Source organism: Macrobrachium rosenbergii, chromosome 19, assembly GCF_040412425.1.
Source record: "Macrobrachium rosenbergii isolate ZJJX-2024 chromosome 19, ASM4041242v1, whole genome shotgun sequence".
NCBI lineage: Eukaryota > Metazoa > Arthropoda > Malacostraca > Decapoda > Palaemonidae > Macrobrachium > Macrobrachium rosenbergii.
Genome location: NC_089759.1, coordinates 6,082,483 through 6,108,910, shown reverse-complemented (window position 1 = coordinate 6,108,910; position 26,428 = coordinate 6,082,483). Strand labels below are relative to the sequence as shown.

The window sequence follows — 26,428 nt, the reverse complement described above, 5'->3', positions numbered from 1 at the left end:
TATGAGAGTTAAATTACAAACAAAAATGCAAGTTGTATAGAAGTGTTTTTTGGTGTATGAAAGTTGTTCCCTAATAGTTGTGGGTAACTTTATGCTGAATGGAATTAAAAGTGAAAAGGGTCTTGATTTTTTTTATAGCCATATAATAACTTTTTTTTACAGTCATACTGTTTATTTCACGTTTTTCAAGTAATAAACTTTGTTGATTAGCTTAAATTATTCATCTGCCTCAGGTTAGAGAGGAATTCACAGTTATGCGCTTACACAGACTGTATTCTGTCATCAAGGAACTTTATATGGAAATTGGGGAGTAGTGAACAGAGAATTGCGTTTTACAAAAATCAGTTAGTTTAAAGAGTATAAAACCATATAATACATACAAGGTCATTTGAAGTTGATCTTATATTGAGAAGCAGTTGTCCTAGATTAACCTAGGCACTGGTTAACGAAGGAGAGGCTGAGGATGCCATGAAATCATTAGTTTCTCTTTTAAACCTCCTTCAAACATCATGGTTAGAATAGGGTCTAGGTTATAAGGACCTGGACGTAAAACAATATTATTTTCATTTGTTACCTATGTTGATGCAGACCCTAAAAGGTTTTTAGAAAATGCACAATTGCATCTTGTTATTCTACCATGGGCCCAATCACTTCCACGTGATTTTTCACTTAGATGAAGGATCCAACTCTGTTGACCTCAGAGCTACCAAAGGTGAAGGATCCAACTCTGTAGACGTCAGAGCTACCAAAGGCAGGTTTAATGATTTCAGGAAGATGGTTAGGCTGTGAAATATAAAGGTTATAGGAAAAGCAGCTTCAGCTAACCAAGAAGCAGCCATGGAGTGTCCAGACCTCATAAAAAAAAACTGGTAGAGGAGTAAGAACTTTTGCCTTGCTATGTATTCAGTGCCTATAAGACCACTCTTTTCTGGAAAAAAGGCATCAAAGGACATTTATTAGGCACAGAAAAGAGTTAAGCAGAAAAGGAGAGACTGATGCTGCCAGGTTGCACTAACATCATTGGATTTAAGATTAAGGCATCCCTGATTTTTAAAACTTCTAATTCCTGAACCTAAAGGAGGTAAGGTAGATTTCAAGTGCTAGTCTTTTGGATGCGTAACAAGAAGGCATTGATAACTAGAACACTTTTCCTTGAGTGTTTCATTGCTACTTTGCTCAGAAGAAAGAAAATACTTCTTTAATATGGGATTACCTTTTAAAGTCTTATTGAAACTGGACAATTGAACGTGTGTACTTGATCCCTAACAAAATCCAACCTCTAGATTCTGGGGATAACATAGATATTTAAGGCTCATAAAATTGTACTGTAGTGTGTGTGGAGAGAATTGTCCAGACTATGGAAAATGATCATACTAACAAATAGAAGCAATGAAGATAGGGAAATTTTAAAAAGCTGCTGATGCCATAAATATTGAAAGAGCTGTGAAAGCTGTCAAGTCTGAGACAATAAATTTGTTCTAAAAAAAACCCTGGCTAGAATGTGTCAGTGACTTTGCTGGGTTTGCTGGAGGCCTATCAGAGGCCATGAAAAGAATTGTGACTACCCCAACTGAGGTAACAAAGTGACTTGATGGAGCTGACCCGGACAGGTGCTTTGCACTGCTGATAGATAGTGTCATTGAATTTGCTATGTGAAGGAGAGGTCAAGGACTTGAGGAGGCAGCATATCTTCTGACAGACGTAATGTTTCATTGGGAGATCTAGAAGGCAAGAGTGAATGGTAGTGGTGATGGGAAGCTACAGCATAGTCTGGGGAGAAGCCCTAGATCAAAGGAGTAGGATTGGCAGCACAAATGGCAAGGCTGCATTGCCGAGACACACAAATGACAGAATTTTCACATTTCTATGTGAAGGTTAATGCTTTGGGAGGCTGGTCTGACTTTTGTCCCCTTGGTGAAGAATCAGTTGGTAAAGACATTGTTAGCAGCTAAGCCATATGACTGCAACCTTGCTGTTATGTGTCATGAGGTGCAGCCTACTTTGTGGACATAGGTGCCTCTTACAGTGATCCACTGTCCAATTGCATTTGCTCCTTGCCCTTAATGGATGGAGAACAAATTGCAGTGATCAGTCACCAATCCAGGAGACCTGATGACACATTTACAGGAGCTTTGGGAGTTTGCCATTTATAAGAGCTCTTTTGGGGAAACTTAAACCATTGATTCACAGCCCAGACCTTACACACTCACACATGAGTGCCGTAAAAATTTCTGTTTCGACCAGGGTGACAGAAAAGATAGGGATCTTTATCGAGAAGAAATAAAAAAGGAGCTTAAATTTTAGCTTATCAGTCTGTTCCCATATTTCAAAAATTCTCCCTTGAATTTAGAAAGCAGGAAGCATTTTTGGAAATATCTTACTTTGTGAGATTTGGTTGCGAGTGACTGTAGGGCGAAATAAACTACAATTGCCTGAATAAAACTTTATTATTTAGAATTTCAGTTCCCAGCAGGGGTTGTTTCCTTATAGCATATATGGAAACATAGTCTAAGTTAATCATTTATATCTGTGAGTGAAATGGCTTTCGTCAGGATTCCGATACCACTAATTTAAAATATGTCAAATTGATAACTTGAGCATTGTGAAGTGTTAATCAACAAACTAAGTTTCTTGAGGCCATAGTGAAAAGAAAGCAAATTCTGAATACCCAGATTTTGCAATTGCAAGCAAAAACAGGTACACATTTGATTATGCTGTACCCTAAAATTTTAAAACCTTTTTAATATTTATTATTGGGGAAACAAACAAAATTAATGTTCTTATTTTCAGTTGGAGGTGTTCTCCTTCTTTCCTAACTTCATGGATTGACTTAACAGGGTTTAAGGTAATTTATTCCCCTTATACATAATTAAGAACACACAAGATTAATGACTTGTTTTACAAAAGCTGAAAAATTCAAAGGGATAATCAAATATGTTTATATCAAGACTGCTAAGTCACATTTCTAGAGACTCATAGGGCTTACCCTAAAACTGGGGCATTGTAAAGCTGTAGTAGGTGACAGCCAATTAGGAAGGGATTTATGTGGAAACACAGAGGGAAACTAGAAGGCAGAAAGCAATATGACTGGGGCTGAAGGAACAGTGTAAAGAACTACTGTGCTGAGTACCATCAAAATGTGTTTATTGAAAGTCTGTAGTGCTCATACCAGTTACCAGGCAATTATTTAGCCTACCAGGCTATCAAAAGAGTAAACTAAGCTTGGTGATACTTTTATTCTTTTGTCTCAACTTACAGTGATAGTGACCGACCAGGCTGGGGACATGGTGTTCCATGAACATGACAACCCTGATGTTAGTTCATAGAATAAACTATGCTTTGTTTTCTGGGCAGTGACCCTCTTTCCAACATTGCATTGTTCCTATTTGTTGATCTCCCAGAACTTATGACTGATTTCATGCTGTATCCTAGACAGCCCATGTTGTTTTAGCAGCCTCACTGCTACCAAAAGATCAGAATCTATTCTTATTTAGGTATTGGGATTATGATAATTGGGTGTGGTGAGAATTACAATACACTACCTAGGAAGCAGGCCAACTGCAGTCTTCTAAATAACAAATGGTTTGTCATTCATAACAGTGGTCAGACACTTACAAATCTTATCTTGCTGAGGGAGTAACAGTACTCAGGAACTGGTAAATTGTAGACAAAGTGATAGGGCTGTCATCTGCAATATTCATAGTTATGGAGTGCTTCTGTACTCATTGTACTTTCTGTTAACAAACAATTTCAATTAACAGCTGGAAGCAAAGCATTTTTTTTATTTACCACATATGCACATATTTTGGCTAATCCCTGAAGTTTTCTCAACGATTTTAGTATTTCGTGAATTAAATCATCATGGGTCTTTAAAATGGGCCTTCCCCCCAGCTCCTAGGTTGGTCTTCATCTACATCAAGAACTAAGCCAGTTGGGTAAGGGAATTTTATCCCTGCTTAAGGTGTTATCTGTTATTGACATGTGTTTTGCCATTGTGATCCTGTGTGCTCGGTTACTGACAGAAATAGGATCGTGAAGAAACATTTGTATTTCAGGAAACATTTCAATTCTGTTATAAAGGCTTGTTGGTCAAGGTAAATCAAAGCTTCAGATAAGTTGTTAAAGAAATTGCAGAATTGTTTCCTAAGGCTTTGTTTACAGAAAGTTGACTACACTTTTATGTAGTTCAAGCTGCATTAGCAGGGGCTTAGGGTGGTATTCTTATGTGTATGTCGAGTTTAGTGGTCGTTTGTTAGATTTGCATCAATTAGAATCAGTGTATATGTGGTTTCATTGCCAGTTACAAAGGTACTTGTAAGAAATTTAGCGTTATATTTCATGTGAGTAGTGTTAGATTTGATATTTTGATATAGTTTGTGTGGTGCTGAATGTAGATATAGATTTTACTCTAGATAAAGTTAGATCAGTTTTTACCCATTTTAGAAATCTTTTATATAAATTGATGTAAATAATTGCATTGAAAATGAGGTGAGCTACCATATTTAATGGCATTTAAGGTCCACTGGAATTTAAGACCCCTTTCCTAATTAGTACGGGGAATGGGGTACAAAGAAAATTTATTTTTTGTGTATTTACAGGGAAGGCTTTGTTGTTGATTTATACAGATATAGTTTTGCAGGAAAAACTTTGATGAAAAATGCAAGTAGGTCAGCAGGAAATATGTAATATTATTACTGCTGTAATTAGGAAAAAACCAAAAGCAGCTTAACTGTACTAGAAATAATTATTTGGAAAGAAGGTACCTGCAGGAAGGAAAACACCAGTAACATGAAGTCAGAATAGAACAAGAGTCTGATACATTGAAAATGTCATCCCATACATAAGTATAGTAATAAAACAAATAAAAAAACGTCAGCTTAAGTAAAAGCACTGTGGACTTTACAAAATCAACATTGTCGTTACAGAAACCCAAAAACTCATCATCACCAATACATTAATGTTGGTATCAGTTTGCCTAAGCATTGCATTGTGCCATCCAAGGCATTATGAAGTTCACACTTCTTTGCAAGTCGTCAAAATAACTTTGGTTCTTGCATTTTCTCAAGAATTGTTTATCCACAGACAATGATGGGGCTTTTCGCACTTCCTTTTGGTGTGAGTCACTTATTTGATCCAGTATTCATATGAACTGTTTATAAATAGTTAGCGTAAATTCTCATATGTAGGTTGCAGTTGGCACGTTACACTACCAGGAATGACAGCCAGCTGGGATGTCATTTCTCCAACAGCTTTTAAGAGTTTCATTTGTGTGTTTTCATAAGTTTCCATCAGAGTGCCTTCTTATTGACTGTGACCATGAAATCATTCCATTTTGACCATCTAGGTTTTTGGATGAACATTAACAAGCACACCACTTAGCATGTTTTTTTTGGGCCAATTTTCTTTTCAATGTTAATAGTGAGAGTTTCGACACTTATTCTTGTTGGACAGTAAATATTACTGGAATTTCATCCATGGCCCTGAATTGGCCCAGCTCCAAATTACAGTAGTTTACTTTTTAGCAAAGCTACATTTCCTTGAATTCCTCTCATGTAATGCTGAACTTTTTAACTTGAGGTTTGGCCAGTGTGTAGCTGCTATTATTTTTGCTGTTGGCATTGACCCAAAAGCTCTCTCTGTCACTCTGTTGCTGTCAGTTACCATGCTCCTTAGCATAATTTAGTGTTATAGTTTGTGGCCAGAACATGAAGGTTGAATTTTTTATGAAGTCTATTTAATTAAACTACTCTTAATAATAAAAATGGTGGTGGTTTATGAGTCAATATTATTTCAGTATTATGGAGGTATGCTGTATTCAAATACCATTATCCTACCATATCAGGATAAATGTTTGTCTGTCAGATAACTTGTAGTTTCACTGAGACTTGGGAATTTTTTTTGTAGAGGAGAGGGGAAAGGGAGAAAGTGGCTCTTCCATGCCAAGAATTATGGAACAGGGTGTGTGGTCGTTTGTTAGTTTTGAATTCATTTCAGACTAATCTCTGAATGTAGGTTTTGGGCCAAAACAGTATGTATTTTATTCTCTCCATTATTTGAACAATTGTTGATATTTAATGAGGTGTACAATATGTACTCCATACCTTATACCGTATATAGACATGTCAGTAAAATATAAGCTTATAGATTCTTTCATTTTAAAGCTCATTAGCTCTTATTTTGTCAGTTTTGAATTAATATTGTTGCTAGATGTGGTTAGATTTGGAAACTTTATTGATAATTTGGTGGTTGGGGTCGATCGTTGGGAGGTTTATATCATCTATTTATGTACAGGTCATTTACTTTTTAATGACTCTACTTCTTACCAAGCATCAGCGTTTTGGGCTTTGGAGCTGAATATGCAATACGTTTAGCATATGTTCTCCAGTGAAGGTAGTGCATGTTCCAGAGTCAGAGGGTGTGTTTAATATGCCTTCCCGGTAATAGTTTTTATCTGAGTTCTATTTTTCAAGTTATTTGAATCTTTAAAAAAAAAAAGGATAATAATAAGCTTAGTTTAGGGAAGATTGCTATATTTCTTGCATAAGCTTTTGGGGGTGCATTCAAGAAAGGGTCATGGGTTTTGTGTTATTAAACTAGTGCATGGCATTCACTTAATTGCTCTTGGTAGAATGAATTTTTCAAAAGCTTTATGGTTATATGTTCACTAGTTCTTATGGTTTTCAGTGTTTTAGTAGAACACATGGAATGGAGTTAATTTGGAAATGCTCTTTAATGCTCTTCGAAAGTATTAACATGAATTGTGCATGCACTTATGGGCTGCGTTGAATGACTTTCTGTACGTCTTGATTTTATTGCATGGCTCTTCAGTGCTGCACAGCCTTCAGACTTTTTCACCCACTTATCCAAAAAACTGACCTCCCTTGTAAAGCATGTTTGTATTAGGTACCACTCCTTATTTTTACCTGCATGGTAGATATAATTGTGGTTCTATGATAATCGTCACCATGAAATGCATGATCTTGCTCACTTGCTTTATCTATTTCACTTACCTGTATGTTATTACTTATATTGCATTCATTTTAACATGATTTATCATCATGCAGGGATAATCGTCTCCTGTTGAGCCAAGTGTTTTTATTTATATTACAACTTAGTTTTTTTTTTTTTTTTTTTTTTTTTTTTTCCATCTTTAGATGCCCTGATACTCATGATTGATGTAAGGTAGCTGATGACATGTCCCATGTTTTGACGTACTGTATTCCCAAGAGAAGAAAAGAGAGCATGACATGTATTCTTTTATTTTTGGCTGTAAAAGGAGCTGAAAACTGGAGATCAAGAGTTGAAACATAGTTTTGGCAGTCCTGAGATAGCAAAGATATGCTGCTATGAATATGAAAATCCTTTGACCTTGGTTCAGTTGGGGCTGCAGTCATCTTGGAGTTTCCTTGTGCTGTAGTAATTCCATTATACCACACTTTCCTTGAATAAGATAATGACTGCTTCCTGTGTAATCTTAAGAGTTTATTTGACTCAAGTGGAAAAATTCATGCGCATCTGTAGGTTGAATACGTTTATCGAGTGTATTGTTAATTTCATTGGCTTTATTATGAAAAATTTCAATCAGACTTGCAGTTACAGTCTTTTGTTGATAAAGAAGGCTATGTAGATCTCTTAATCATTTTTCAGCTCTGGTGAAATACAGTTTAGGTAAATATTTCAGCCTTGTATAGTTTATAAGTAAGACTCATTGTTATTGAGTATGGTACTACTGTCTATTGCTCCTAATTAATTGAATATATAATTTAAGATAAGTGCACTCTGTAAGTGATTAGATCACTCAATAGTTTATGAATTAATTTTTATGTCCTAAATTACAAATTTGTAATCTTGAGTGTAATTTTAGTTTGACGTCATTGTCTAGGCATGTAATTGTGAAGGAATACAAGTTAATTAAAAAATTGTTTTTGGCTTAAGTAGCCTTATTGAATGTCATTTTGTTTACATGTGAAGAAAATTTTCAGAGATCAAGGACATTTGAGCATGTTTTACATATTCACAATGTCTGTTGGTACTTTCAAGGACAGTAGTACTTTTTCATGTGTATAGCAATTTTAGTTTTGTCTTAGTGTTATTTAAGTTCCTTCTCTAGATTAATTTGTTGTGATCTGAATAATTTCCCTTGTAGTTGGAACCATTTAAAGTAAGGAAGAGGTACCTTTCTAGTTGTCTGATGGTTAGAAATTTAAAACATTACCAGCACATGTACAAAGAATAGTTTTGTATTCTATATCTTCATTAGCTAGAGCTGACTTTTTAAAGATTATTTTACCTGGGTTTACCTTTTGTTTTTTTAATTGCAATTCTTTGTTTTTCCTCAGTTTTTATGGGGATAGTAACCTGCAAATTATTTGCATAATTCATTAAAATTGTTAAGTACATTGATATTTTTGTAGCATAGCAATGCTTTTGATTGTAAGCAAAATTCCACAAAATGATCTAGAGGTTGGCATATGTAGACAGCTGTTTAGGTTGGGGCTAATTAAGGGAAGTTCAGTCTTGATATTTTGAAGATGGTGAGCCACATGCTTATTTTCTTAGAGTACATATGCTGTCATAAATTGCTTACCCGTAGAAAATTAGTCTTGACACATATTCCCCAGAATGTGCTGAGTAATATATCTGCCTATCACATAACTGAGAGGGACATAACAGTCTGGTGCCTTTATTATTCTTGAAAGTGTTTTGATCCCTTGTGTGTAAGGTAAGCATCAACTGTACCCATTAGAATATCTTCTTCCTTCCGTTCCCGTAGAATGTAAATTGTGTTGACTCCATATTTCCTATGCTGTATATAAAAGGTGTACCACTGGTTATTCCATGGATATCCACTATTATTGTGGACAAAAGTTGCGACGTTCATTGAAGGATTTACGAATTCCAATATTTTCATTACAGTGCTTTTACAACACATGTATTCAGAATAACTTGTAAGATTTTTGCCTCCGGTAATAGGTTTTAGGTAGGCATAAATTGAAAGGATAGGGGTATGAAATTGAAAGGTGAAGTAATTATGTGTGAATCCCTATGTTCTTCTAATGCATGTATTTCCATTTTCCTACTTAAAGTTGTGCATTTCTGAGATAAGATTTAGAACTGTTGTTGGATAGTTCCACTGAAAAGTTACACTGTATTCAGAGACTTGATAGGCTCATAGAGTTTCAATCTTATCAGGGGTTGAGAGTTATAAACTTGTCATTATGGTGGAGACCCTGTTAAGGAATATTAGTCAGTTATATACCTGTAAGTTTAAAATTGATTATTTTGAACATGTAAAATGGTTTATATTTAAGGATAAAGTGATCGTCAGCTTGACGTAAGTGATCTGTAGTTTATGCATACCAGTGTACTAAAATCATTCATGACAAGACAACTCAATTAATTAATGCGTAGGTATCCTTGAAAGAGAAAAGTTTTAGTATTGTATCTAGACTGATTTTTGTGGTCTCTGATGATTGCATTTGTTGTATACAGTACTGTAATGGTAATCTTTTTAATTATTTTGCTGTTGGTGGCCTTTCGGTAATTTTTCTGAGGAATGCACAGCTGAACTCTGTAAAAAAAACAGGGGACTGAAGTTATTTCACTTTTTCCAAGAATATTTGACTTTTTCACAACAACTCTTCAATCTATCAATGGGGAATTATGAGATATGCTGAAGATTTTATATGGTTTCATTATTCTAGCATTATTGAATCCCATACTGAAGTGAAGTCTACCCATACTTTTTGATTTAAGATGACCTCATGCCATCTCTCAGGGGATAAAGATATATTGTGCACATACTCAGTAGCTCTTGCTCCTTGTATTACCAAAGGAAATATCTCTGTAGGGGATAAAATAATTTACCACACATAGGCTTTTATATTTTAATTTGTCTTTCATTAATGTAGGCTCTGAGCTACTTGAGTATGTAGATTCTCAATGTGAAGGTGTTTAAAGCCTTGTCCACTAATGTGTTATTCCTCCCCCTTCCCCCCTCATCACCACTACCACCACCACAAAAGGTTACTATGAGGACTGGTGGAGGCCCCGCAAAGGTTGGTTGATTCCCCTCTTAGCTTCACCACATTTCTCTCTCTCTCTCTCTCTCTCTCTCTCTCTCTCTCTCTCTCTCTCTCTCTCTCTCTCTCTCTTATTTTCCATTGTCCATAAACTTGCACTTGTCCCTTTGTCTAATAGAATTCACTTCATAACTTTATTTCACTACTGATAAACTTTTATTTCACTATTGATAGAATGAATTTTCAGGAAGTAATACTTTGGCAGGTAATAGGACTGAAGTTACTCTTAGTAAGCCTTGTTAATTACCTAAGAACTGTGTATTCATCTTTGCCAAATGAAAACTTATTGTAATGAGCACAGTACTTTCAGAAATATTTAAGTGGTTGATAGTGTACCATTGCTTCCAATATTTTTACTTGTTTTATATGTCTCACTATTTATTCAAATCGTGAATGAACAAAATGTATCGGAAGAATGAGTAGCAGTGCTTTTCAGTTTTTTCAGTTGACATCATGTTTTATGAAGAGCCGTGTCTTTATCAGCAGTTAGTGTTGAACAACCTGTAATAATCAGGGGTATGGTACTTTTTTTTTTAGTTGATGTTTTTAGGCTGTAGGGAATAACATATTTGTTTATGTATTTTATCCAGCACGCAATACTTTACTTGAAAATATGGTTATATTAATCTCTCGTGCAAAACTAGTCAGCAAAACATTGTTAGTAGTACTTACGTACTCGATGAGTCTTCGCTCTTAAATATTCTTGCAATTAAGGTAAAGTGCAAATTCTGTCATTGGTCTGTTGAAGTTACTTCTAGTCATGATGTGTCCCAAACTTACTGGTCTCTACAGAACAGGTTGACCATATGAGAAATGAGGAAACATCATTGAAGATGGCAATAAAGTCGAATGGAGATGTGATTATAAGAATTCAATTAATAATTAATTCCTAAAAATTTAAAATAAAAAATTAAGTGTTGAAACTCAAGTGTAAGGTAGGTGTCCTTGAGTGTACCTTAATAAGTTACCTGTAATCCAAGACCAATGTAAGTCTTGATACAGTAGCTATGACACAGCCCAAGATTTGGAACATTGGCTAAATGATCACTTATTGGCGTAAGCCAGTAATGAATGACATGTAGGGTCTTAGTGCTTGGTCATTGCCTATAAATACCTCCATTCATCCTAACAGTAGATACTTAATATGGCTCTTCAGAACTCTGGGGTTCCAACCAGTGTGAACAAAAATGATTGGAAGATAAATTACCTTTAGTTTATATACCTAAGCAGCTGCACTTAAATTGCCGCTGTTTGGAACATGGTTTTCCATGCCACTGGGTAAATCCCAAATGTTTATAAATACTGGTAATTGATCAATAAAAAAAGTAAAAGGCACCTACAACAAGGCAGCTATTATTTTCTGAATCGTGTTAATTGATATTTTGTAAGAAGAGTTCGTAGTAAAAGTATTATTATTGAATAATGCATGCGAATGTAATAAGGTAATCAGTAACGAGTAATAATCCTCTTGCCAAATAGGAGATCCTTTTTTTATGTAGTTGATGCGCGTATCGAGACTTATCAATTAAGAAAGATGAATTTCTAAGTTGAGTGGTATACAACATTAGTGTATTTTTCAAGAGGGAGAGTCAGTTTCATTGGTAGTACCCTAAATAATTTAGGGTATTAGATTAATCTGTATGCAGTTTTCCTGCTCAGTTGTACAGCACTTGTAAGGCTTTTATGATGGTAATCTTCAGATGAGAATATGAATGCAGGCAGTCCCCAGTTATCGGCGGGGTTCCGTTCCCGACGGCGTGACGACAACCGAAAATCGCTGCTAACTGAAAATCGGCAATAATAGCACTGATACCTGGTTAGCGGTGCCGATAACTGGTGATCAGTGCCGCCGATAAGAGGCAATCAGCGCCGATAACCGGTTATCAACAACGAAAATCTGGTTATCGTCATCGCCAGACAAGTGCTGTAAAACCGGATCACCGGTAACCGAGGCTGCCGATAACTGGGGATTGCCTGTATACAGCAATAGCTCTATTTAGAATCTGTCATGGTTGGGTATTAAAGTTTAATTCTCTGAACATTTTAGTTTCATTGGGAAATTTCTCAAGTTCGTTACCTAATGTATGTTGCTCAGCCAGTAGAGTGTAGTTAATTTCTGTATAGATCATACAGTTCAAGCATTTATTGACAAATACTGCTAAGTTGTTTTCAGTTTTGACCTCCACATTGATGGTAATTTTGGGAATCATCTGCTAGTAGTTGGAAGATAAAGGTTATGCATCAGTTTTTAGTAGGTTTATTTGAAGGGGATCAACTGTTTTCACTTGTTTATTTGGTCACTATCCATGGCATTGCAGTTTTTATTAGAGAAGCAGGGTAATTAGCATTTGTAGCTTTATCTATTCATAATCAATAGCATTGCAGTTTTTTATCATTTTCAAGGTAACTGGTTTTTAGCATAGATTTTTACCCTGAAAATAAAAAGGAATTGCAGAATACATTCAGAGAAACTGAGGTCAGCTAAGAAGTGTTGAGTACATTTTTTCTTATAGAGGAGTTATACTATTAGTTATGCTATTAATGCTGGAATCATTATCAACGTTGGAATGAACAGTGAAATAGCATTGTAAATGCTAAGTTTGTAATGAGACAGATCATTCATACATTCATGAAACTCATAGTCCTTAATATTATGCTAGTTTTTTGTGGATCCACCCCGAAAAATAATATATAAAAGCAGGTTTAAAAACTACTGTGTTTGAAGGTACTGCAAATCTGATGCTCTTTCTTGGGGATATAACGTTTATAAGTAATACTACTGTACTGCACCTAGAGAAAAGAACATGTTAAAGCTCTTCCATTCTCTGAGAACATGGCCTTGGTTTCAAATGTTAATACTGAAGTATCACTGAATACTGGTACTTAAAATGGATTGTAAGCATATAAAAACAGATGTGAATAATTTTAGAATATTTCATTGTTTTTTGTGTAATTTCACAACAGACTTTCCTAATGAGGACAGACTAATTTAAAAGGCAAATAGCAAAGTAGTGATGACAGTTTGACATTTATATGAGTTCTGAAATAGAAAATAATAGGTCAGGCTTGTTACTATAGGAATGCAGTAAAGGTTTAGAATCAGAATGAATGCTGTTTTTAGGGAATTGAAACTTGACGCGCCATATTTTAATGCAGAACTTTCTCAATAAAATTAAAGTTGTATTTCAAATACTTCTTTAAATTTAGTAGGTTTTGGCCATAGGGGCTTGATGAGTTTCTTGTTAACACTTATGGGAAAGTGAAATTACTTTAATTTCTTTTTGCTTAAAATATAAAAGATGAATTCAGGTTAACAAAGAACATTCAGATAACCAGTACTTGAAATGCTACTACTGCCTTTTGAACATTAGGCAACTGCCCATGTTGGTTGCTGTAGTTAATTGTCCATGTCAGGACAGTACAGTACAGTATTTAGAAAATGGATACTGTACCGTGCTCCCCAAAATTGGTGAACAGTTGATTGTTGCGTCCATAGATCTAAAAAGAATGGTTGTAGATTATCTGGTGTGTGTTTTGCTTATGGTACAGTATTAGGTTGATATTACTTGAGATTTTCGCTGTCAATACTGTAAACTTTAGTGATATTCAATCATAGGAATCTTTGTTACACTTATCTTAGCTAGTAAAATCTTTTCCTTTGGTGTTTCCACGGTTGATTGGGGTGATACATTTCATTAGAGATGGACTGACATGACTGGACGTTGTTCCTTAATAGCTACATCGACTTGCACGATATTGCATTAGAAATGGACTGACTTGTTTGGACATTGTCCGTTGGTGGCTATATCAGCTTAAGAGATATTGCATTAAAAATGGACTGGCTTTGTTGGATATTGTTCCTTTATGGCTACTTTGACTTGAGAGATCCACTTTTGTTTTCTTGTATGATTTTGTTGGCTCATAAAAGAATGTCAGGAATGATGCAGTCTTTGAAAGTTAATGTTAATACTCGGGACTCAGATTTGGCTGTTTTTGTTGTAGGTACAATTATCACGGTGACTTTTTTTCCTAAAGAACCAGATCATGATGTATCAGTATCTTCTGTATTGATTTTTTTTTATGTTTGTAGAGATAGTTTAGAATATACTTTCTAGTTTGGTGACTTAGACATAAGCTGACAAAAAGCTCAAGCAAGTAAAATTTGTACGGAACTATTGTGACTTAGCAAATTTAATGAGGTATTGTTGATTAAACTTTTACAAAGTTTTGATGCTTTGGCCACGTTTTAAGCTTTTTGCTCACTATTCACGATTGCTTTTATTTTTTTGTTTGGCTTTTTTATTAGTATTGTTAGAATTAAGCAAAATGAAGCTCGTTGAATAGGTTTATAAGTACAGTATAAGTGCTACGTAGATGACAAAATTTAGTTCACACTTGAAACTCTTCAAGTATTGCAAAATTACTTTACCAAAATTTTGTTTCAGAAATTTATGCCAACTTGCCATAGTGTGGTTTTTTTTTTTTTTTTTTTGCATGTAGAAATTGGAATTGCAGTCTTTCCATGACAATCTACGCATCTTTGATGCAGTTCTTAATATTGAGAATGGAATGCTGGCATGATAGTACGTTTTCATTATATGTTACTTATAAGATGGAATTTATATTATAAGTTAATTGTAGTCATCTGCAAGAATGTAGCAAGAAGAGGAGCAAAGATTGCAACAGTAGAATTAAAGATGATGCCTCAGCACAGTACACACAACATTTTTTAAAGAGATAAACTCATGTCGTAAATTTGGAGAGCTACATCGCATATTAGGCTTAAATAGAAACTTTAGGTATGCAGATACGATTGCTTTTCAAGATCGCTAACCAGAAAGAAGTCTCTTGGTATCTTTCATAACAGTCAGGTGAAATTTCAGTTTTCCTTAAAGGAAGTGACACAGGGCAACAAAATTGGATAATGCTCTAGTTTTTTCTGAATTTATTTTGTAAGCTTAATCTTGATAGAAATGTTTAGACAACAGGAGTGAGGATAGTTTCTACAGAAATGTTTAGATGGTAGAAGTGAAGGTAATTTTTATAAAATGTTCAGATCATAGGATTTACCCTAAAATATTTTATTTTTATGAACCCATCAGTCTTGTAATAGCCATAAGCTGTGTGAAATTTCTTCAGTCACACCAACTTGAAAGACAGCACAGGAAGAATTGACTGCAGCCTTGTGCTCCTCTGCGTCATTGGCTCTGCTCTCTCAGTGCCTGTGTGTATAGCTGCCCCTGTGATGTCTGTTGAGCGCCGGCTGTTCCTTACTTCATTAGCTAATCTATGTACATGAATACTCTTGCACAGGACACTGGTCCCGTGTATGCAACAGTTTCTGTCTCAACGGCTCCTATGTGTGTGTGACTGTCTTCATATACTGACTGTCTCCACGTGCTCAACTGCACCTGTGGTCATAGTTGCTTCCATGTATATGACAGCTCCCATATAATTGGATGCCCCCTTGTATGAGACCATCTCCTTGTACACTGTCAGTGTATTTTACTGCTGTTTAACTTTGTTCCCTTTTATGATACTGGTATCATGTTCTCAACTGTATAGGGCAATTGATGACAGTTTCAGTGCACTCTTATTGATACTTTACTGCTTTGGCATAAACAACTAATCCTGTGCAATTGATCGCTTTGTTGCCTTGACGTGTTGTTGGCAGTTCCTTTGATTTTGTTATCTAAAGAACCTGCCACTTCTTTCATGGGGCATCTTGTAAGATGTTCTGTTGCCAAGTGGCCTGGCCCCCAGTGTTGTGGCAAAGCTCCCTTGCCCAAGAGTATCCTGAAAACTCATGGAAGTTGGGATGCCTCCAGTAGCTGATTACTATTTAAAACTTGTGTGATGAAATTTTGGAGGATTTTCTTGTGCTCCAGAATGTACTTCCTTCATGAAGAGCCTCAACTGGGTCTGTGACCTTTTCAGTGTTGACTCCACACCCTGACATGAGAAGATGTTCAGGGGCTGCTTTTCAAGATGGCTGAGGTATTGGGCATGAAGATGTTGGAAATGCCCATGACTTTCTGGATAGAAAGTTATTCTGTGGCAAATGAAGGATGCCAGCTCCAGGAAGGGTTATAATTGCCCTGTGAACTGCCAGGATAGGTATACAGGCAGTCCCCGGTTATTGGCGGGTCTTCCTTTCTGACAGTGTGATGATAACCGAAAATTGGCGATTTTCGGCACTTTTTCGGTGATTTCTGGGGCTTATTGCCGCCTCTGTTATGTATGTATTGGCACCAGTACCCAATTATTGGCACTGATAAGCGGAAATCAGCGATTTTCGGCGCTGAACATTGCCGATCTTTGTTGCTAGACAAGCCCTGTAAAAGCGGATCGCCAATAACTGAGCCCGCCGATAACCAGGGGCTGCCTGTATTGGTGGTGCCAGCTCTGCTCTTGCAGGCAATTCACCCTTGGTCGAGGATTCAGCCAGAGTTTGTCATCTCATTCTCTCATGGGCACAAGCCTCGGTTCTTCATGTTTACTACGTGTTGTATGCTGGTGAATGTGATGATAAGGAGAAATGGAGCTTGCTGTTTTAGCCATAACTGAAGATGATTCCTTATTCTAGAGTCTTAAGGAGGTTAGAGGCCATCTATAGATCTCACCATCTCAACGAGTTATTTTCTGACTTTCAGATGGAGATGGGGGGAGTCTGTCTGAAGATATATTTGCAGAGGAGGCTTCAATAGACCTGAGGGAAGTTTTCTTAAACATTCTGATTCACACACTTCCATAAAGTTTCTCTGCTGTGTTTAGCATTCTTTTTGTGTTCTAGTTCTTGATGTTATAGATGTCTTCTACAGAATGCTTTGGCTTCTTCAAGGGAGGAGTTTGGGGAACACCTGCAGCTTCTTCTCGAATTCTGCTCCTCATTGGGACTTACATTTTTGACTTATGCTGCTCATAGACCTGAAGAGGCCATCCCTATGAGAAATTGTATTTCTTGCACCTAGGTCTGTTCACTTCCATGGCCCCCTCTAAATGGTCCTACCTCTTAAATTGCAAGTCAGGTTATTTAATGGTCAATGGTTTCATAAGAACAAATTATTTTTTTTTACAATTTTGCACAATACAGTATAACACATTTTTTGTAAACTCATTAATCATCGTCAGTGCCTTTCTGCCTTCCCCACACTCTTTGAGATTGAGATTGGCATAGGAATGGTGCCGTCCTTTCCTTCCTTGCCATTGGAGTCACAAGCAGGGCAACTGTATTGAGTCTTTCAGGTTGGTATGGTGTGATAGGAACTTTGACACAGAGTAAGGTTATTTTATAATAATGGGTTTAAGAAAACATATTTCTAAACATTTTCTGTTTCAAGGATGTGATTTGATATAATTGCAGTTAGATATAAGCATTAAAATGTATTGAGTTGTTAAGTATATGCCATTTTGAACTTTAAATATTTTCCATGGTGAATTGAATTCCAAGATTATCTGTGTCAGTGACAGTTCTGCCGAAAGAGGGGACTTTTTCCTTAGCAAAGTTTAGACAAGCTTTCAATTGTAGGAATATTTGTTGCATGGAAGATTGGAGTTACTCTCCTTTTACAATAAATTGTTGCTTTTAAATTTCTTGAGGTGTAGAAATAAGCATTCACATTGCTAGGCCTATCAGAGATTAGATTTTTATTTTTGATCAGGCAGCTTAATGTTTTTTTTAATAAGCCATTACTACATAAATGACGGAGATGGTTGGTTTTGCTCTTTATTTTTAAATAAGTTTTTAATTGGATAGAAGAGGGTGGCCAAAGTTTTATTTTTTCTTGATCTACACTGATTTGAAGGACTGAGGAATATTGTTTTCCGAATATCTTATCAGTCACTAAAAATGTGGAACCTTAACTCTGATTATATTTTTCCCCCACCATAAATGAGAGAAGTATGGAGGTCAAGGAAAGTGTATCTTGGAGAGATTGCCAAAGCTTGTTGGTAAAAAGAGGGTTGAGTCCTTACAATGTAAATGTCAGATGCAGTTCTCTTAGAGAAGGAAGCAAGGTAGAAGCTGGCAGGTTATCAAAGATCTTCATGCACACGGTTTAGTGTCTTAGAGATATTAGGCGATGACCAGGTGGTTACTGAAGTTCTAGAGGAAGGCAGGCCAAGTAGGTAATATTTTAAATATAAAAGTAGAATATGAGGTAAATAATGTAATGTACAGGTACAAGAAAGTAAAACGGTATTATAAAATAGAATTGTAAAGGGAATAGAAGAATAGCATTACAGGAGAAGAAGAATAGAGCACTGTAATAATCTAATTAATTCATAAAACACTGCATTATAACAAGTTACATTGTGACTCAAGAAAAGGTTGAAGTTGACGGAAGTGGTATGAATAGATAAGAACTAGAGGTTTGGACCAAATAATAATGGCCTATGGCTTTCAGTAAGCTCACCTTCATCACCCTTCACATTCACAACATCATTGTTAGCATCAAAATCAATATTGGATGGAAGTGAGAGAAATCCTGTGTAGTTAAATAGGGACAAAGATAGATAAAAGTATGGGGGAAAGGGTGAATACGATTGCCCTTCCATCACAATACCTTATGTAAAGCCTAGGGCCCTAATCAAATGATATCACCATGTAATCATATAAAAAAGAGAAACTGTATCAACACTATTATTGGAGAATATTTACAATTTTTGTCCAAAGAAAATTGTTTTTGAATTATCATGAGATATTGTTAAGATTGCAGTTACTGTATACACACAATTTCAGTAGCGTTGTGAAGTACCAAAGCCAGAAGAAACAGAATAAAATTTCCAAACCATTTTAAACTGGAAGGGCTATTAAGTGTTGTTGTTAATGAAGCTTGTTTCCAAGGGAGACAATTTATTTGGTAGAGACTGCCTTAGCTAATTACACAACAGCACCTGAAGTAGAAACTGTGGGATTTGGAAATGAGAACAGAAGGGGGATTAGTCTGAATTTTAGAATTAAAGGTGATGAGAAATGTCCGAACAGAGAATTGTAAGCTTCCCTATAGATGACTAATAAAATATTGAAGAAAATCGTAGATTGAAGTGGATGTATATAACCATCAGACTGATTGTTTTCAATTGAACTTAATGAAACAGTCTTGACAAAGTCAAGTAATTTCTACTTTGAGCTAAAGTTGCTCCTATAAAGTAAGTTTATATCTTCAGCTAAAGTTGCACAGAGGACAGTTACCTTGCCCTGATTTAGCTAAGCATGTAGTGTAATCCTTTGCTGGCCTGGTACATTTTTATGCTGCTCAGTAACTTGTTTTTGGAAAATTTTAGCACATTGAATTTGGAAACTGGTTATTATTTTATATTTTACCGAAAATGGCCATACTTTGTAATAAGTTTGTAGGTTCTAGTAGAACTGATGTCTCTCAGGGTCAGAAAAAAAGTATGAGAAAGTAGGAAAATGAGGATGTCTTATTTCCCATAATTTTTAATGTTTTCATCAGTTATTGGAATCATCATTTAGGATATACAGGTTTCTATAATGGGGTTGAGTGGTACATTTCATCCTGATAATCCTTTTTTTTTCTCCAAATTCTTAAATTTTTTCATATCAGTCAAGGCACCTGCTATTCTTTCTGTGGTATTGGTGTTTTATCGTATTTAAGGGTCTTGGTTAGTAATTTTCTCCTTACTACTAAATACTGCAGAAGAGTATGGGTTATTGTTACTGTTGTCATAAACTGTGGGGTTCCGTGCTTCGAAAGGTTTTTTACCCTATAAACTTCTCACTGAATGCATGGCCGTGGAGCTCCCTTTTTAAACAAGTTTCTAAGCAAAGATGAATTACAGTTAATTCTTAGGTAAGGTGCAGTAAATAGTCCCAGTTTGTAAGGCATACTATTTGTGCATAGTGTATTTTAAATGTTTCTTCCTTCATGAAGAGATGCTGTCAATGTGAATGTTAAGATTAAAATTTCTGTTAAGGAAATTGCTTATATAAATTTGTTACACATTGCAAGAAACAGCAGTTTCATTGTAAATGGAAAAATGGCACCATTGCTGCAAGGCAAACATATGTTCCCCTTTTGTTTAACTAGCTCTTGCCTGGTGGCTAGCCTTCAACTATTTTCATTAACATAGCACCCTGTTCATTTGCAAAGTGTTCTACAATGATCTTGTAATCTTGCGCAGTTTGCTTGATTTAGTCACCAAAAACATTCTCCCCTCCCCTAACAGGCTTTTCTTAAAAAATGCTTTAAAAGAATAAGAGCAGTATCTCAGGAGGAGCTTTTTTACTCGTATTTTAAATTGCAGTTTCTTATCTACTCATGTCTATAGTATTACTCGTGTCTTTTAGTGTTACTCATGTCTTTAGTACTGTATCTTGATACTATCACTAGCACAGTGTGAGGTCATATTCTGAGAAAAAGCCTTGCTGTTTGGGTATGAAAATCGTAACAGTTTAGATAAATTGTTACTCATGAGGATGTTTGGTATGCTGAAGGCAAGGCAGCTAGAATATGGTCTCAATTTTGCAGTTCACATATGTGAATACTATATGATTATTCCTCACTTTACACATTGATTTTGGTCACATTTCGTTCATTGATATCCAAAGTAATGCTACATGTATTTCAGTGTTAGTGTCACTTAGCAAAAAAGTATTGCTAGAAAGTAAAGGAGTTTATATGAAGATGAAAATTTCAAGGTTTTCTGTACTGTATATAGGATTTCAGGTATGTTTTAAGATGTAAACTTGAAATTAGTATGGAGACACACATAACAGTGGGCAAGAAATGCATTTCATGGTTGCAGTTGTTTTTTAATTATATTTTACAACTAACCTCAACTAACATTTAGATTCAATAAGTTTTAAAATATTGTAGATATGGTGAAACTGTAATGCATGATAGCTTTTAATTAGAATATATTAAGGACTTCCATAATCGATATTGTGTTCTTTGCATAATACGGTGTCCAGCAGAACATAAGATTCTTCTCCTACTGGGTGGTAAAGACCTTGCCTGGTAGTTGGGAATTTTCTGTTTGTACTTGCGGCAGAAAGCGCAAAGGATGTAATGTTCTCGGTTTGGTGAATCCTTATTCTCATTATGTGCCAAGATTTGAAATACACATTATACATCAATAGGAAGATGTTCTAAGGAAATTGATTTAGGCTTTGTACATACTATTAGATTTGCTGTTTTTTCTTAGGTGTGTATTACTTTTAGATAAGATTTTTACAAAGATAATAAAAAAAGAGGTTTCATGAAATTTTCATATATGGAAGAAAATAACTTACTTGTACCCCATCTTTTCCCTCACCCCAGCCCATGCCTTCGACTATTACGGTAAGTGTTGGATTTCTATGTGGAATTCTGTCCCCCCCACCCAAAAAATGAGGCAACAACAAGGCAAAGAAATCATTTAAAAGACCATCTTCATCTCTTCCTCCTCCCCATGTTTCTCTTTCACATTGTCTGTGCTTATATCCTCTATTTTTATTCTTAGCTTTTAAAGGTTTGTTTTTTCTCAATTTTTAGTTATAGATTTCAGCCTGTTGTTGTTTGCTATTGTTTTAGTTGCATTGATTTCATATCTTGCTTCTTGCGTTATGTACGGACTAGATGGTTCCAACTGTAGTAGCTATATGAAATTCATCTTTATTCTTTTTTATTGTTTGTAATGGTTATTATTTCCTGAATGCTAAGCTTGTATTGGTCATTGTAATATGAAGATTGGGCTAGTGCTTATGCATTATTGCTTGTTTGGACCCTACAATTGGCTGTAAAAGATCAATATACTCAACAGTGATCAGCTGTTTATGAACTAGATGTTTTGCCAAGACTGTACATAAGAGATGGAATGGTAAAATTATAGTACAGTATTCCTTTTTTGTGTGTTTGCTTGCTTTTTGAGTTTTGAATTTATTTAGATGATTTATGTATGTTTGGGGGGGACCTGTGACTACCTGGACAATCCTAAGGAACTTGACTCCACGAAGGATTATACAGAGACAAAAGATTCTGTTTAAAGACTTCCTTTCTTCTTATGTTTTGACTTGTTTTGGACTGCTTATGATACCTTGGCCTTTCATGTTATGAGGTGAATATTAATTATTCCATTGGTTTGATTTTACCTATGGTAAAAAAAATTGTTACTTTCAGCCTGTGAGAAAATGATGCATAGACAGAAACCAAATTATTATAAGATGATGACAGAGGCATATTGACCTACAGACCCAGGCTGTGATGATGAAATCTTGTCACTTTTTCTTTCAGAAGGTTATTGAATGTCAACTTCTGTCACTTTAAAGTAATAACTGAGATTGACCCAGAATGTTTTTCTTGAAGAACCTTATTTCTGTTTTTTAAAGTTATCACGCTATATTCAGTTTAGCAGCACATTAGCTGTTGTGCATAAGGCTTTTCTTGGTGTAAAGCTAGGCTTGGTTTCATAATAATAAGAGAAATCTGTTTTGTACTAAAATAGACCATGTGCTTAAGAATGTGACCTGATATTGACTAGAATTTTGTAATTGTGTCAGATTAACAGTTAAATTCTCTTGCTTTGTTTTGGTTTAGTAGTTTGTCTTCAACCATCTAGAACTGAAGCAAAATAGCTACACATTGTTCTGACCCCTATTCTCATATTGTTATTCAATGGCTACTTCACAGCAGATGCATAAACTTTGTCATTTTTTTCAGTATGCTATCACCGCACTGCCGTTACACAGCTTAAATTTTGTTTTTTTAGGTGTCATGGTTCATGGAAGTTTTGAAATTATTTTTGTTTGTCCACATTGCTCTTATCGTTCATCCTCCTTTGTCTTCTTTGGTCACATTCATGAAAATAGTGTTAAATTTTTGGAGCTAGTTGGGGTTTTGTGCTGCTTCATGTTTTATTCCCTTGAGAAGCGAAAAAATGAAACTCTAGGAAGAATTGCTAATATTGAAGTGCAGTATGTATTGAACTAGTTTGGCATATGCTAAGCATTGCAACGTAGATATTGTATTTATACCAGTGAGCAAATTGCATCAAGTAGTGAGCAAATTATATCAACTACTTGATAAGAATAATAATAATAATTTCTCCAACTAAACATTATTCAACATTAGGAAAAAATTGAAATAAATACATCACTCCTCTTAAGGAGAAGAGAGATGTCCTCCTAATGATAGTGATGATGAGACTATCAAGGAATAGAGACTTTCCCTACTAAGAAAGCTGCATCTCTCACCATTGTGTATCCCAAAATGTCAAAGGACTGTTAACATATGGCAAAGATATCTGAGAGTGTCTGAAGAGATTTACAATCTAAAACAAATGCTGATGAACAAAGGTCAATGAATTTGATCAAAAGAGAACCCCAAAGACAACGTGAAAAATGTGAAACATTATTAACTCCTGAGATAGGATGAATAAATAGTGTACTTGACATCTTGAAATAAATTGTGTGCGTAAGCAGTAAAATTTATTGAGGAAAATTGAAGCTACAATGTCATTCTTGAATATTCTTTTCATCAATGAAATGAGTTAGCTAGGTAATTTGAAGCCACGTAGAGAAAAATGAAACCACAAAAATCATTATACTGTTCTCTGTTTATGGATAGATAAGAAAAACAAGGCAAATATAGATTCAGAAATTGGAATGAATCTCCCACTGCAAATAAGTGGCCAGCAGTTGCATGCAGAAAAGTCCACACAAGAAATTTTGTAAAGAGAACCATATAGAGTAACTAATACTGTACTTTAATAATGCAGTCTTTTGTAATCCCTTGCAACCTAGAAAATGCATTTGTAAAAAGCACATTGAGAATATAATGAGATGAAAAGAGTGCTGGGATGTGGGTATTAGGAAGGATCATGAGCACTTAGCTTGTATACATTATTGGTAGAAGTACCAGGGACAAAATTAAAACCGTATAGTACATGGCAGTGGATAAATTTCATACAGAGGTAAATGTTGAAAAAATAAAGTGGTAACAATTGTAGATGAATGACAAGAAGTCATACAGTACTGGGCTGAAGACAGTCGATAAAACCTTACTTCTGTGAAAAGTAAATGAAAGATTTGTAGTGAAAATCTGTTGGCTAGGATAAGAAGTACAGTATAATATACTGTATACTTATTAATACCCTAAAGAAAAAAATTAGTTGCTGTATATTGCAAATAAACTGATGTGTACCAGATGTTTGGGTGGTAATACTAGTGTTCGATATTCATTAAATGTGTTGAACAATGAAAATGATTGTTACAGGGTCCATATTTTGCAGATTGATTTCTTGAGGACATTCAGTGGGTTCCAGTGTCAAATCATTTATCCTTGTATGTAGTTCAATAAAACTTAACCTAAACATTTTAATGAAGCTATAGTTATCTTGAGCAATATGAGACATAAAAGTACATCCCTAATTACTAGGTTCTGTACATTCAAAATGCACCAGTTCTTTGGAGAAAGCAGACAAGATTTCATCACATAAGTAAAGTTGAGGAATATGCCTCTGATGAGATAACTGCTGCCCTGTGAAAGACCATGGAAAATTTTGCTGGGCTCTTGCTGTTATCCTTGAAATATAATTATGATTCTTTATTTGACTAGTAAATGTTTTAAGCATATTGCTTTGCTGCTATATAAACAAAATGCAAACCATAATCTTTGCAAGAGCCCGTATGTCAGCGCAAGACATGACAAGCTTTGACGCCCTTCCCTATTAGTGAATGCTTAGGTGAAAGGCAGCCAGAATTGAAAGCTTCTTCAAGGGTCCATTTTGTCTGTTCACTTCATCAGAACAGATTAATTAATGGCGCTTAGAAGAGGACATTTTTGATGGCTGATTTCATGTAACACCCAGTAGTTGAGACGAGTAGATTTTAGTCTTACATCTCCATAGCCATGTCAGTGTAAACTCACTGTGTAGCTGAAATTGCCTGTGCATTATATATGTACATTTTTTTTTCTATTTTGATATCAAAGCTATGTTAACCCTGTTTGGTATTTGAAAGAAATACTAAAAGCTGTTTTAGTTTTTTCCTGTCTTTGTTTTGCCTCATGCATTATATGTAGTTTACCTCGAGGTACAAGAGTTTAGAAAACAACCGTAACATCTGAGAGCATTTCCTGCCTTATGTGGTTAATGTGTGACAATTTTGTTGCCGTAAGATTTTCCAGTGATTTTTTTATATATATATTTGCCTGTACATCTCTGCCCTATGCCTGAATAGTTATCCACACCTCTTATTATTTTCATGGTAATGCAGTGCCTTATTATTTGCATGGCTGTTTTATGGATAACAAGTCGATGCCATTTGTAGACGTCTTCTTTATGGTTAAAGTGATGTGCATGGATTTTTTTCAAATCTTAAGAGATCTGTATGTTAATGGCAGGAGTAAATCATCTTGGGCTAGTGCACTAATTACAGCCTCTTTGCCCATTGAATATGATGATGATGATGATGATTATGATGAAGACCCAAATTTTGAATCTTTGCTGATAAGGTGTTCAGAGTATCAGTATTGGTGCTAGCAGATATACTGAGCTCTTATTTATTCTGATTTTCAGGTACAGCTCATCATAGTGGATTTTAAAGATTAGAAAAATAAGTAGTTTTGATTTGTGTGAAGTGCAGTCATACTAGCAATGGGTAGAAGTATAAAATCCAAATTTATTCCAAATTCAATCCTTCATTTATCATTTTTTTTCATAAAGGATATCAGAGTTTGGGTCTGCACCCTCGTGTTTTAATGTCCTCTGACAGATATAAAAGACGAAGTAGCGACAGAATTTAGTATGGGATTCATGATGATGGATACAGAACCTTTTGCTTCTTTCCTGAACGCGTTTGATGTCAGTCGAACCTCCTAGTATTCCGGGATAGTTATGGCTTTTTTATCACTATAGCAGCAATATCAGTTCTGATGAGTGAGCTTTTTCTCAATTTTTTGTTTTTGGATTCGTTCGCAACAATCGTTTGTGTAGGTTTTGGTCTAAATTTGATTTTTTTTCTTTTTCCAATTCTAGGAGATGGAATCTTAGCTCAAATTCGATCTAAATACCACAATATGCGTAAGTAAAAGTATGGTTTGTCAATTCTCTTGACTGTTAATCCTTTTAATGTATTGCTTAGTTGCTTGATAACCTATGTTGAGGTAGAAAGGTGGTGAAGCCATCAACATATGTAGCTTTGGCTGTCAAGGAATGAACACACAGATGCTTGTGTCAAATCATCAACGTTCATTACAAGTTGGTTTGTCACAGCTGTAGTTTTCCATATTTTCAGTTATACATAATTATATAACTTACATTATATATATATTTCATATATATATATATATATATATACAGTATATCTAATGGATGCGTCAGTGCATTGCTAGTATTATATACTA

General features: G+C 35.3%; 1 protein-coding gene across 50 annotated transcripts in view; it reads left to right on the top strand.

The window, feature by feature from the left end:
- Positions 1–26,428, top strand: part of LOC136848582 (cytoplasmic dynein 1 intermediate chain-like) — a 104,360-nt gene that overhangs the window by 33,066 nt on the left and 44,866 nt on the right. For 10 of the 50 annotated variants that reach the window (XM_067120896.1, XM_067120923.1, XM_067120913.1 and 7 more), the window contains 2 exons: positions 10,026–10,058; positions 26,061–26,105. The exons of 2 other annotated variants lie outside the window; for them this stretch is intronic. In XM_067120896.1, coding sequence (XP_066976997.1) covers positions 10,026–10,058; positions 26,061–26,105 — 78 coding nt within the window. Of the gene's footprint in view, positions 1–10,025; positions 10,059–21,367; positions 21,389–26,060; positions 26,106–26,428 lie in introns of all 50 variants that reach the window. 38 more of the 50 variants (XM_067120902.1, XM_067120926.1, XM_067120924.1 and 35 more) reach the window with 5 other exon arrangements.